Genomic DNA, 14,493 nt, shown 5'->3' on the forward strand with positions numbered 1-14,493 from the left:
AACCCCTTTCAGTGATGAAAGAGATTTTTTCTTCGTCTGCTCGACTCATAGGGATTTGGTTGTATCCTGAGTAGGCATCCATGAAGTTGAGGAGCTTGTGCCCTGAGGTTGAATCCACTAGCTGGTCGATTCGAGGAAGAGGGAAATTTTCTTTTGGGCATGCCTTATTTAGATCTGTGAAGTCTATGCAAGTGCACCATTTTTCGTTCGGCTTTCTTACTAGAACCACGTTGCTCAGCCACTCCGAGTAGTCTACCTCCCTGACGAAGTTGGTTTGTACTAGCTTCGTCACTTCCTTATCGATATTTTGATCCGCTCCATTGCGAAGCTCCTTTTTTTCTACTTCATAGGTCAGTGGTTGGGATTGACCTGCAACCTATGCTCTATGACTATAGGGTCGATGCCGGGCATGTCTGCAGCCGACCATGCAAACAAATCAGCGAATTCGTCTAATAGTTCGCTCAGCTCTGCTTTCAAGGTGTCGGGCAAGTGATTTATGATTTGTATACTTCTGTCCTAGTGGCCCTTCAGTGTATATGCCTAATGTCCTCATCTACTGTACTGATCTAGGGATACTCTCCCCTCACTTCTAGATCTTCCACCGTTAGAGCTTCTCTAGCCTCCATCTTCCCTTTCAGGGCCATTACATAGCAACTCCGAGTAGCAGCCTGATCTCCCTTGACAAATCCTATCCCTTGTGGCATAGGGAATTTGATTTTGAGGTGGTACGTTGACGTTACAGCCCGAACTGCGTTAAGAAAAGGGCAACCCAAGATGACATTATACACCGAAGGTCGGTCGACCACCAGGAATTCTGTCAACATCGTAACCTGCTATGGGGTTGTCCCTATTGTCACCAATAATGTGATTGTACCCAAGGGGTGAACAATGTCTCCCCCGAATCCTACTAGTGGGGTCGAGACCGACTTGAGTCGTTCCTTGCCGATCTTCATTCCAACCAGGACCGACTAGAACATGATGTTAGCCGAGCTCCCATTTTCTTTCAATATGCATCTGACCATGTAATTGGCCACAAGTAGGGAGAGCACTAGTGCATCATCATGTGGTTGCTACGCTCCTTTTTCGTCTCCGCTGTCAAAGGTTATGATATCATCTTTTCTGTTTCGTTTGCTACTGGTTTCCTTTTTCTCCATCGTCAGCACCTGTTTAGCGTATCTTTTGCTGGCACTCCCACTATCTCCTCCACTAGCAGATCCTCCGAAGATCACCGCAATTTCCCCTATGACCTGCTCTTCCTTCTCTTTTGCGCCATGCCTCCTCTACTCGAGTGGTTCCCTTTGTGGATTTTCTTTCTTTATAAACTTCGACAGGTGTCCCCTTCTTATTAGGACTTCGATTTCTTTCTTCAACTGAATGCATTCTTGTGTGTCGTGGCCATGATCTCTATGGAATGTGCAAAACTTGGACATGTTCCGCTTGTGTAGAGGCGTTCGCATAGGTTTAGGCCACGAGATGTAGTCCTTCTTTCTTATCTGCATCAGTAACTCCGAGTGCGGTACATTCAGGGGTGTGTAGGTGGAGAACTTGTTATGCTGTCCTCTCATCTTTGGGCCCGTATGCAGCGCACTAGTTTGATGCCTTTTTACGAATCTATAGGAGTCTCCAAATTCTCTGCTATTGTTTTTCCTTTTCCGCTCTATGCGACTTCCTCTCATATCCATCATCTCCTCCAGGTTTATGTATTTCTCTGCTCGGATCATTAGCTCCCCCATATCCACCGGCGGCTTTTTCCCTAGGGAGTATAAGAAGCTTTCGGGTTGGAGAGCCGTTGTCAAGGCGGCCAAAGCCACCCCCATGTCTAAGTTGCGGATTTCTAGGGTCGCTATGTTGAATCGATGCATGAAGTTCTTTAGAGTCTCCTGCTCCCCTTGCACCATACTCATGAGATGGCCCGTTGTTTTAGCAATTTTCCGGCTACTAAGGAAGTGGCCGGTGAACATTTGTTCCATCTCTTGGAAGGAACCAATGGATCCTAATCGAAGAGTTCGATACCAGTCTCTAGCAGTACCCTTAAGGGTGGTTGTTAAAGCTCGACACATGATGGCGTCTGGAGCCCCTTGCAACTGCATCAACATTTTAAAATTATCCAGGTGATCAATTGGGTCAAACAAACCTTTGTATCTTTCAAAGGTGGGCATCTTGAATCTACTAGGCAATGGAGCCTCCATGATTTCTTTGTTGAATGGCGGCTCTGAGGACCTTAAGGATGCTTCCCCATAGTAGGGTTTGGTTCTGCCCTCTTTCATCATCTTCTCTATATGATTCTTTCTTCAAGTTCCGTGGATCTTTGTTGGTTGAGGTCCATGCTGTTTGCATCTTCTACCTTCTTGTTGGGGTAAGTTTTCTCCTCGTTCTCCACTGGTTTGTTAGCTTGCTTGTCTGCGCTGGGATTCTCATGCGGTTGGTGGAGGACATGCCCTTCTTGACTCTTTTGTTGTAAGAGTTGGTTGAGTATATCCTTCATTTCCTTTTGGAAAGTGAGGAACTCCTCCTTACTGACACCTAATAACTCTACGGGGGTGGATTGGATGGACTGGGATGGTTCTTTTGTAGCAGGGATGGAATGTCAAAAGTCGAGAGCAAGATATTATCGCCTTCTAAAAGCAGGTTCCCACAGACGGCCCCAACTGTTGCGGGGTAAAAATAGCAGGGATGCTCCTTTGACTCTCTTTGATCTGAAAGAGGAGGAAAAGAAAGGCTTGGAGGACCCGGGGTGTACTCTGGGGGATCACTCCGATGCCTAAGTAAGAGGAATGCTTTTAGAGAGGCTGAATGCAACAGTATAATCGTGTTGAATGACTTAACTTTGCCTTTTCTCCAAATCTCTTCTTATAGGGCTTGAGTTGACCGTAAGTTGGCTCGAATTTATTGCGCAGGGGCGTGAATCGCTCTCCAGCCATAAGTGCGTGCACCTATGACTCGGCTATTAAAGCCACTAGCGTGGATCTCTCCTCCTCTTTATTGGGTTGGAGCTGATTACTCGCTTGGATGTCAAACCCGGAGAAGGTGCAAGATGGGCGTTGACCTGCCCTCATTGGTTAGGTTATTTTAGGCGTATCAATCTTTATCCCCAATTTTACTTTTAAGGTCTTTTATTTCTAAATCTTTATTGCTTTCACCATTTACTTAAAGTTTTACCAACTCTTGAGACATATTGTTGATTTTCTTCATAAGTTCATCAATGTATAATTCTTTTTCTTTTTCAACTGATTTTGAAGTTTCTAGTTTATTTTTAAGTGTTTCATTTTGTTCTTTTAAAACTATGTTTCTTTTTGTTACTTTTATAAACCTATTATGTAATACAAACAACTCAACTTGAATTTATTTATATAATGGCATACTTTCACATGAGTCACTACATGATTCGTCCTTTGATTCTTCAGATGCACTAGGATAATAATTTACCTCGTCATTCTGTGCCATGAAGCATATGTTCACTAATTCTTGTTCACTTGATTTGTTCTCCAATTCACTTGAGCTTGTGTCGTTCGATGTAGTAGCTTTCATAGCCTTCTTCTTCTTCATTTTATCTTTCTTGAGCTGTGGACAATCAGGTTTAATATGTCCAGCCTTTTTACAATTGTAACATGTAGGAGGTTCATTTTTAGTTTATTTTTTACTTATGTCTCCTTTTTCAGATTTTGAACCTCTAAACTTTCTAGAAAATTTCTCATTTTTCTTGAAGAATTTTCCGAGTCTTCTAGTGAGCAATACTATTTCATTATCATCTAATTCATCATCCTCTTCTTTTTCACTAGAATTTTCTTTTGCAGCTTTTAGAGCTATTGATTTCTTTTGTTTGTTATTTTTAGAATTCCTTTCATTAATTGCCATCTCATAGGTGAGTGATGATCTAATTCATTCTTCTAGGGAGGTATTTTAGAGATTTCTTCCTTCTATAATTGCTATGGGTTTAGGTTCCCAAATTAGTGGAAGTCCTCTAAGTATTTTTTTGGATCATCTCATATGTAGAGTAGTTTTTTCCTAAGACATTAAGGGAGTTTATTATGTTTATTATATGAGCGAACCTAGTGTACATATTAGTAATAGTTTCATCTGGGTTCATCCTAAAAGCCTCATACTCGCTTGTGAGCATGTCAATTCTACTATCTTTAACATCAACAATTCCTTCATAGATTACCTTTAATCTATCCCATATTTCTTTAGCTAATTTACTTGCCATGACCCTATTAAATTCATTTATATCAAGAGTACAATACAATGCATTCATTACACTTGAATTTACTTGTAGCATTTTATGGTTAGTATCAGTCATTTCTTTTACCTCTTTAGGTTTTTCTTTACCATCTATAATTTTAGTGGGGATAAGGTCACTTTGTGTGACAACTTTCCATGCTTTCCAATTCATAGTTTGTATATAGATTCTCATTCTTTGTTTCCAAAAAGTGTAGTTAATTCCACAAAAGATAAGAGGTCTAGTTGAGGATTGACTCTCGGTAGAGGGAGATACTCCTAGGTGTGCCATAGAGATCTTTATATAGCTTCTAATTTAAGATTTTCTATAATCCCGCTCTAATACCAACTGAAAAGAAGGTGTACTCCCAAGATAGGGGGTGAATTGGGATAAGAAAATTTCTTTAGAAACTTCTTTTATTAATTCTTTCTCAACCTTTTTTTGGATTTAGCAATTACACAATCACAAATACAGCGGATAATTAATTTAAGATTAAATCTTTATGAATGAGAATACTAATTTGAACACTTTGTAAGTTCTTTGGCAATTTAAATTAACATCCAACAACTCAATCCAACCAATCAATATAAGCTTTCACAACTTGAAACCTTACACCAATTTCACCAATGCTTCCAATATTCAGATTTAGATTTGAGCTTAAATGTGTAGCTGATGAATAACCTATATAAAAGAGGAAGACTTGATTTCTTCAATATGAAACACAATTGAAATTCCAATCACTCTTCCAAAACTCAAATATTGATTCCAAATATATAACTTGAATTATGCAACCAACCAATATATTAATAAGTCTCGAGTGTTAATCAATTAACGTACTTCCTTATGGATTCTGCAATATATATTGAAAACCAACTTACTCTCTTTCAATTTCCGCAATCCCAAAATCAAATTATTTTTCAGTAATAACCAATCCACGCAGTTTATAGATAAAATATTAAATTCACAACCACAGAGTATATATATGCCGAAAATTAAAGAGAGTAGGGAAGAGAGTGACACCAATATTAAAGAGAGAATAGTCATGCATTTTATAGCACAAGTAAGCTCATAAAGTATAAAGCAATTAAGCACACAAATAATATATAACTAATTATTAAAATATTTAAATGACATGAAAAACATAGTTAAATCAGAAATATCCTCAAACCATAGCAATTTAAATCATATCATAAGATTTGTGAAAGATTTGAGTTAAAAGCACATGACATATGATACCAAATAGAAAGTTTGAGCATAAAAACAATCTAACTGGTTCACATGCATTTCATGTATTATCAATGAACCAGTTATGCAATGCAACACCCTTAGTAATTTTTTTTTTTAAACAAACAAAAATAACTTCATGACTTAAAATTTTAATACAGAGAAAGCACAAGTCATGAAGACATTTAAGCATACAAGTAAGACATAAAATATATTCTATATAAGTTCAATTCTTGCTTTCATAAATGTATATATATATATATATATATATATATATATATACATACATATATATGTATAAAAATATATCCCCTTAAGATTTTCAATAAGTACTGGGGGCATATGCTTGCTGAGAGTAAGCATAAATTTTCTAGTTTATCAATGAAGCACATACTACAATATAACCAGAAAACCACAACCATAATGATCCTAAAAAAAATTTAACAATCACATGCAAGATCATATGGCAAATCAAATGACTGTGGCAAATCAACGTGTTTCAGATTATGATTTTCGATAAAACATTTCATTCAATCACATGCGACACATGATTTCAAGAAAAAAAAAATATTGAAGCAAGGTTCATTCTTGGTTTCCTTTTTTCTTGTTTCTCCTTTATCAGATTTTGAGCCTCTAAATTTTTGAGTAAACTTATTATTATTATTTTTTTAAGAATTTTCCAAGTCTCATAGTAATTAAGGCTATATCATCATCGTCTAATTCATTATCTTCTTCTTCTTCACTAGAACTTTCTTTAGCAGCTTTGAAAGCTATTGATTTCTTGTGTTTGTTACTTTTAGAATTTCTTTCATTTATGGCCATCTTATATGTGAGAAGTGATCCAATCAATTCATCAAGGGAAGTGTTTTTCAAGTTTCTTTCTTCCATAATGGTTGTGGCCTTAGGTTCCCATATTGGTGGAAGTCCTCTAAGTATTTTACAGATCATTTCATATATGGAGTAATTTTTTCCTAAGGCATTTAGGGAACTTATTATGTGGGCGAACCTAGTGTACATATTAGTGATGATCTCGTCAGGGTTCATCCTAAAAGCTTCATACTCGCTAGTGACATATCAATTCTACTATCTCTTACATCAATCCTTCCCTCATAAGTTACTTCAAGATTATCCTAAATTTCTTTAGTTTATTTGCATCCCATAATCCTATTGAACTCATTCACATCTAGAGCATAATATTGTGCATTCATTGCACTAGAGTTTATTTGCAACATCTTTAAGTCATTATTTGTCATCTCTTTTTCTTCTCTAGGTATTTCTTTATTGTCTACAATTTTGGTAGGGATGAGGTCACCATGTGTGGTAACATCCCAAGTTGTCCAATCCATGGTTTGTAGGTATATTCTTATTCATTATTTCCAAATGGCATAGTTAACACCGCAGAAGATAGCTAGTCTAAAGGAGGATTGACCCCTAGCAAAAGGAGATACACTTAGGTGTGCCATAAGGATCTTTATGTAGCTTCTAGTTTAAGATTTACTACAACCTAGCGCTCTAATACCAATTGAAAATCTAGGTATACTCCTAAGAGGGGGCTTAATTGGGCTTTTAAAATTTCTTTATTTGCTTTTAGTAATTAATCAACCTTTACAATTACTATTGTATTGATAATCTATTTATATTCAACCAAACTCAATTTTTAATATTGAAATCAAGCTGGTAAACTTCAAGAATGAAGTTAAGATAGTTTAAAAACAAACTTCAGCATTTAAACTCAACTCAGAATTTTTTCTTTTACTTCAATCAATGAAATACAATAGTCAGAGATTTGATTTTGTAAAACTTTTAGTTCAAATTACCTTTAAGTTGTTTATTTTTAAAAGTCAAACTTTCATTGAAAATATCAAAGCAACCAATAATTTATAGTATTTTGATTTTAAATATTGATAAAAAACAAGATTCCAACAATCCCCAAAATTCAGCAAGATGTAAAGATCATACATGCATATAATATTCTCACAGAGAATTAAAGAGAGCAAGGATAAAATCCAAGAACTAGATTTTTACAAGGCTTGGCCTGCAGTCTACATCCTTGCCCCAAGCAACCGATGTGAGGTTTCCAACTTTCTTACTTAGGCAAAGTTACAACCTCTCTCCTTCTTAGGTGGAGATCCCTCTCTAACAAGAATACCCCTTCTTACTAAGCAACGATCCAACAACCCCTGAATCGTCAAAAAGAACAATACAAAGAAGCAAACTTCTTGCCGTACAATAGACACTCTCAGTTATAGTAGATTTGTACAAGTTAAAGATCAAAATACTTCAACAAAATAACAATATAATGAATGAAGCTCAATAAGATATCACAGGGGTTCTAAGATTTGAAAATCTCAGTGAAGGGGCAAGAATAGTGAGCCTTTAATCAGCAAGAACTTTCAGCAAAAGTATTCATAAAGATAGCTTAGAATGTTTGAGAATTTGATTGATTGTTGCTTGTTGGTATATTTAATCCTTAGGTTTAACATGTATTTATAGATAGAAAAAGTGATTTTTTGTATTCCCAAAGTTACTTGCAGTGTTTCCCAGGTTTTCTGAAAGTTTGGGAGCTAAGTAATCAAATTTTGAAACTTTCCCTCGCTATTTTAAATTTTAAGATACGAATGTCAGTTGACTGAGATTCAAAGGGTTAGTTAGCCTGATGCTTTATAATTTAACAAATTTTCAAACACAGAATGGGATCAGTCGCCCGAGCCTATGAGGTTAGTCGCCTGTCATTATTCTGTGTGTTCATATTTTAACAACGCAAAAAAGTCAGTCACTTGATGGTGTTTTATCAGTTGCCCAATTTTTTATGTTTATTAATTTTTATTTAGCATAAATATGTCAGTGAACTGACCAAAGCAAGTCAGTCACCTGATCTTACAACTTTCCAAAAACTTTGATTTTGAACACTTTTTTCTTGGAAAACTTAAATGAGACTTAAAATATTTTCCAAGGTTTTCAAAAATTGGTGTCTAAGTCAATAATGGTTCCTAAGAGTTTCAAACATTTATATCAAAATTTGTGAAGTACTTATGTGGGACTTATTAATGACTATGACTTTTCTAATCACTAAGTCTTCATGCATTGCTTTCATTCTTCATGTTGATCTTGACTTCAAGCTTCAAAAGTCTTTAGTTTCATCATGTCTTCTATCTTTGAGTTCGAGCATTTAAAAGACTTGTCAAGCACTTGATCTTGATCTGAAATACTTGAATCCTGAATCTCGATCTAAAACACTTAAATCACTTGATCTTGAACTAAAAGACTTGAGTCTAGAATCTTCACTTAACCAAATAATGTAAGTTCCTTTGATTTGTTATCATCAAAATGAGATTCTAAGCCTTGTGAGGCTAACATTTCCTACTTCCATGTCTTTGGGTGTAAATGCTTTGTGCTAAGGGATAAGGATACCCTAGGAAAGTTTGATGCAAAATCTGAAATGGGGATCTTTCCAGGTTATGCCATAGATAGTAAAGCCTACAGGGTGTTTATTAAAAGAACTTTAACTATTATAGAATCCATCTATATAGTGTTTGATGAGTCCAATCCCTTCTCTAAAAAGATTGATGAGGATGATCTTGAAATAAGAAAGGGATTAGAAAAACTATTGATTAAGAATAATGTTGAGAAAAGTACTAAAATTAAAGAAACATCTATTAAGGACAATCAAATAGAAAGTGAGGTCCAGGAATTGATGAAAGAGTGGAAATTTGTAAGGAATCACACTATAAATCAAATCATAGGTGAACTATCATGTGGTGTAGCCACCCGATCATCCCTTATAAATATGGTTAGCCACATGGCATTCTTATCTTAGCAAGAGCCTAAGAATGTAAATGAGGTCATTGAGGATGATTATGGGTGATGCCTATGTAGGAAGAGTTGAATCAATTTGAGAGAAACAAAGTCTAGACTTTAGTTCCCAGACTTGATGATCATACTGTCATTGGAATCAAATGAGTTTATAGGAATAAGAAAGATGAAAATGGAATAGTCACTAGAAACAAATCCATACTAGTTGCTCAAAGATATAACTAGGAGGAAGGAATAGATTTTGAAGAAACTTATGCTCCTGTGGCTAGGATGGAAGTCATTCGAAAGTTATTAGCATATGCAGCTTTTAAGGATTTCAAATTATATCAAATGGATGTTAAAAGTGCATTTCTAAATGGCCACATAAATAAGGAAGTATATGTAGAACAACCTTTAGGCTTCGAAAACCACGAATTCCCAAATCATGTGTTTAGACTGACTAAAGCCTTGTATGGATTAAAGCAAGTTCCGAGAGTTTGGTATGAAAGGCTAAGTGGTTTTCTCTTAGATAATGGCTTCACTAGGGGGAAGATAGACACAACTCTCTTTATTAAATCTAAAAATGAACATATGATCTTAGTGCAAAGATATGTAGATGACATCATATTTGAAGCAATAAACAAAGAGATGTGTAATGAGTTTACCAAATGCATGCAAGATGAATTCAAAATGAGCATGATGGGTGAACTTAATTTCTTCCTAGGACTTCAAATAAAACAGGCCAAACATGGAACATTTGTATGCCTATTGAAATATATGAGAGACTTACTCAAGAAATTCAGTAAGGAAGTGCCAAAATTCTAGGCACACCAATGAGCACTTCCACCAAATTAGATAGAGATGAGCAAGGCCTATCGATAGACGTTAAGCTCTACTGAGGCATGATTGGTAGTGTGTTGTACCTAACTTCTAGCAGACTAGATATCATATTTAGTGTTTGTATGTGTGCGAGATTCTCAGAAGCACCAAAAGAGTCACACCTATTAGCAATTAAGAGGATACTTAGATACTTTATCAAGACCATTGAATTAGGATTATGGTACCCTAAGCATTCCTTGTTTGAGATTATTAGTTATTTTGATGCAGACTTTGATGGTTGCAAAGTTGATCGAGAGAGCAAAAGTGGCATGTGTCATTTTCTAAGACATTCTTTGGTTTTTTGGTCTTTAAAGAAACATAACTCAGTTGCTTTGTCCCCAGCCAAGGTTGAATATATTGCGGCTAGAAGTTGTTGTGCTTAAACACTTTATATGAAACAACAACTAATGGGATTTAGATTGCACTATGACACTATTCCCATAAAATGCGATAACACTAGTGCAATAAATATTTCAAAGGACCCCATCTCACACTCACGAGCTAAGCACATTGAAATTAGACACCATTTTATTCTTGATCATGTGCAAAAGGGGGACGTGGCACTTAAGTTGTGTGCACTAATGAACAGTGGGACAATATATTCACGAAACTACTTCATGAGGATAGATTTATCCAAATTCGACATGACTAGGCTTATTGCACACTAGGGAAGTAGCCTAGCATTATTTTTTTATCATTTAGGACTATCCCATGGTAATAAGTGGAGTGCATAACTGAGGGGGAGCAATTTATTTTAAAAGTTCTATGGCTTTGAAAGTTAAAACATTCTTACAATCTTATATTTTTTTTATGCTTATATGCCTTTAGGTGAGAACTGCATTTGCTATCCATACTGTACTAAATATTTAAACTCTTTTGATGGATGAATATTATCCAGTATCTTGAACTATATTGGACTATCCTAGATTGATTGGATATACTGGACTGCATGCTTGAATGGAACGCCATATACAAGGCTGGTGGAGAATTTGTGTATGCATGCTGGTAGATGACTAGGTATTGCATGTCTATTGAAATATTGTTTTGTGCACAAAATGATGAATTTTTCAAAACAGATATGTTTATGTCAAAAAAAGGCAATTTGTTAAGCTAAGGGATTCATTTAAATGCTTATATTTTTTTTTTTTACCCTAGCTCTTTTTACTGATGCTAAAAGGGGGAGAAATAACGTAGCAAAATTGGATAAGAAAAGTGCAAAGTTGAGAGGGATATAAATAACTTATAAAAATTGGATGAGAAAAGTGCAAAGTTGAGAGAGATGTATTGGGGGAGAAGTATGAGCAAAATTATTTTAAATGTATCTTGCTTCTTCCGACCTTTCGTTTTCTACAATTGGTATCTGAGCTACATTGTCATACTTCGTATATGAGCTACATTGTCAAAATTAAATGCATATTGTTTTGCAGTGTCTTCTTTCCAAGATATGCTTGCACTATACTAAAAATTTGAATTATGCATATTCTTAGGGAGAGCCTTTTCAGGTTGAACCCATTTTCGCTCTTGTATTTGTTATCATAAAAAAGTGAGAGATTGTTAACTTTATGCGTCCTATCCCTTTTTGATAATGACAAATCCTATTTATCTTATTTATGTGTCTAGTGTTTGAATAGAAAATTCTTTTAGAAGGCATGAATGGTCTAGGTACAATGGAATCCATGAGGAACTAAAAGCTCACATCACCTAGCTTGCTGCATAGCAAAATGAAGAGCAAGGAATGAAGAATTTTTTCTATTGTAATTGTATTAAATTTGTTTTGTAAAATGTATATCTTGCATGATGTGGTTTGATGCTCAATAAAAACCATAGACTGACCTTAAGGAACCAAAACTTTTCATGGAAAGTCTTTTCAAAAAATGTCATACTCATACACAAAGGTTTGAAAAAGTTTTAAGGTCAAAACAGGGCTTACAATCATATTTTTCAAGTGCCTAAACGACCGACCAAGCCTTATGGCTAGAACATTAATTTTACAAAGGCCCTGGTCGACCAGCCCTTGTAGCCTAGTTGACCAGACCATAAACTTTGCCAGACTACAAAGGCCCAGCCGACCGACTCCATTTATACCTGTTAAAGCTGAATCGACCGGCTTGATGATCCGGCAAACCGGATCTCGAGCCACAGTTGACCGAATCTCGGGAATTTGAAAATCTCTTAAGGCCAGTTGACCGAAGCTTGCCTCAATTGACCGGACCTCTCGAGTTAAACCATTTTTAAAACTCCCAAATGGCCAAAAATTTAAAATTAATACTACTTTAATGCCCCAACAGTCACTTAATGGCTACAATTTCAAAAACTCTATAAATACTAAACCCAAAGCTCATTTATTGACTTTTAATCTTATTGCATTATACTTTTGAGTTATTGGGCATTATTTTCTCTCATATTTCAAATTCAAAGCAAGGTCTTTCTCCCATTCAATCTTTCACTGTTAGTCATTTTTTGAGAGCAAGTATATAGTATCTCCCGCATCTCTTATTGAAAAAATTTCTTTGGAGAAACCATCTTGTTGAAATTGGTGTGATCCCAAGATGGGTGTTGATTGGGTTTTAAAGCATGTTGGCTAAATTAAGCATTTACATTGATTCACCACATATCATATCCCATTTTAACGTGTTGGTTCGGTCGACCAAGGGTGGTGTGTTCAAAACAAAATAGTCAACCGAGCGAAGTCAAGATATTGACTTCTGATCAAGTCGGTCAACCGAGGCATTTATACTGCCAAGGGTTCGGTCAAGCGGGCTTGGTTTGGTCGACCAAGGCATTTATACTACAAAGGATTTGGTTGACCGAGCTTTTAAATTAACCCCAAAACATCAACATCGGTCGACCGAAGTCTGTTTTTGCCCTAAATTCGACCCAAAATTATTTCTAAACCTTTTGTATGATTTTAGTCTTTTAGGAAAAGGTTTTCAGTGAAGTGTGTTGGTCCTTAGGGTCTATCAATGGTCATTTTGAGCATTTTATCCATATCATGCAGATGCATGCATTATTACAAATCAGAAATATGAGTACAACTAAAATAAAAAATGTCTTCTTCTTTTGCTCTTCACTCCATGGAATGCACCAGTTGAAGTAAGCTTTAAATCTTCTGGCTTCCATTTTCCCTTTTGCCTTATGTGTGCGTTGAATAATAAACCTGTTCAAGCACTTAAAAACAAACATAAGTAACTTGTGCTTTGTTAGCATCAAAACAGGGGTTGGACTCGAAAAGCCCACAATCTCCTCTTTTTTTTATGATGACAAAAACCCAAGAGCAAAATGGGTGTAGCGTGAAAAGGCTCCCCCTAAGAATATGCACAATGTAAAAATACATATTATAGCTCAAGCATATTCATAAAATATGACATAACAAATAAATTTATGCATTTAATTTTGCATTAAAGCACACACTCATATATTTGCTCCCATGTTATTTGCCCTAAAATAAATTCCTTTCAATTATTATCATTTTGCTCATAAAACATTCTGCCCCTTTTGGCATCAGCAAAAAGGGTTAAGCTAAATGAAAAATATTTTGATCATTTAGAAACAGACTTAGTAAAGAGAAGTCCCCTTTTTTTGAAAAAAGAATGAAATTTATTTTTCTTAGAAAACTCTCCCCTCTTTAGTATAGATTATGGGCAAAAAAAACTATTTGAAAGATGCGGTCATTAAGCATACAAAACAGTTTAACTAGTCACCTAAAAGATAAAAAAAGACATGATGAACAAGGCCAGATTAGAAATATACAAAAACCATTTCAATTTAAGCTCAACAAAAGACCCCACAAAAGATTGGAATTTAAAAGCATGCGGCACATAAAAGGTGGTTTGAGAATAAAAATGATCTAACTAGTTCACATGCATTTCATGTAAAATCCATGAACCAGTTATGCAACACCTTGAAAATTTTGAAACTTCATGACATACAATTTTTAACACAGAATAGCACGAGTCATGAAGGCAATTAAGCACACAAGCAAGAGATAAAATTTAATATATAAGTTCAATTCTTGCTTATATAAATGTATATATATAAATAAATATATATGAATAATATATATATATATATATATATATATATATATATATCCTCTTATGATTTTCAACAAACATAGGGGGCTATGCTTGCTGGGAAAAAAAAAAAAAAAAACTTTAATGTGAAGTTCAAGCAGGCATCATTTTCCTTGTCAAGCATTTGAGCATAATACATAATATAACCAAAAAAATGCAACCATATAGATCCAAAGATACTAAATAATTTGAAACAGGAATCATATGGCAAACTTAAAGAACTATGGCTAAGTAATATATTTTAAATCTAAATTTTCAATAAAATCATTTCATTTAGGCATAAGGCACAATGAATTCAAAAATAGATCA

General features: G+C 35.3%; 1 protein-coding gene across 1 annotated transcript; it reads right to left on the reverse strand.

Annotated features, from left to right (window-relative positions):
- Positions 1-1,280: 1,280 nt before the first annotated feature.
- Positions 1,281-2,159, reverse strand: LOC131162671 (uncharacterized). The gene has a single exon (XM_058119275.1). The coding sequence runs from the start codon at positions 2,157-2,159 to the stop codon at positions 1,281-1,283; it is 879 nt and encodes a 292-aa protein (XP_057975258.1).
- Positions 2,160-14,493: the final 12,334 nt, after the last annotated feature.

The sequence above is a fragment of the Malania oleifera genome, chromosome 8 (assembly GCF_029873635.1).
Source record: "Malania oleifera isolate guangnan ecotype guangnan chromosome 8, ASM2987363v1, whole genome shotgun sequence".
NCBI lineage: Eukaryota > Viridiplantae > Streptophyta > Magnoliopsida > Santalales > Ximeniaceae > Malania > Malania oleifera.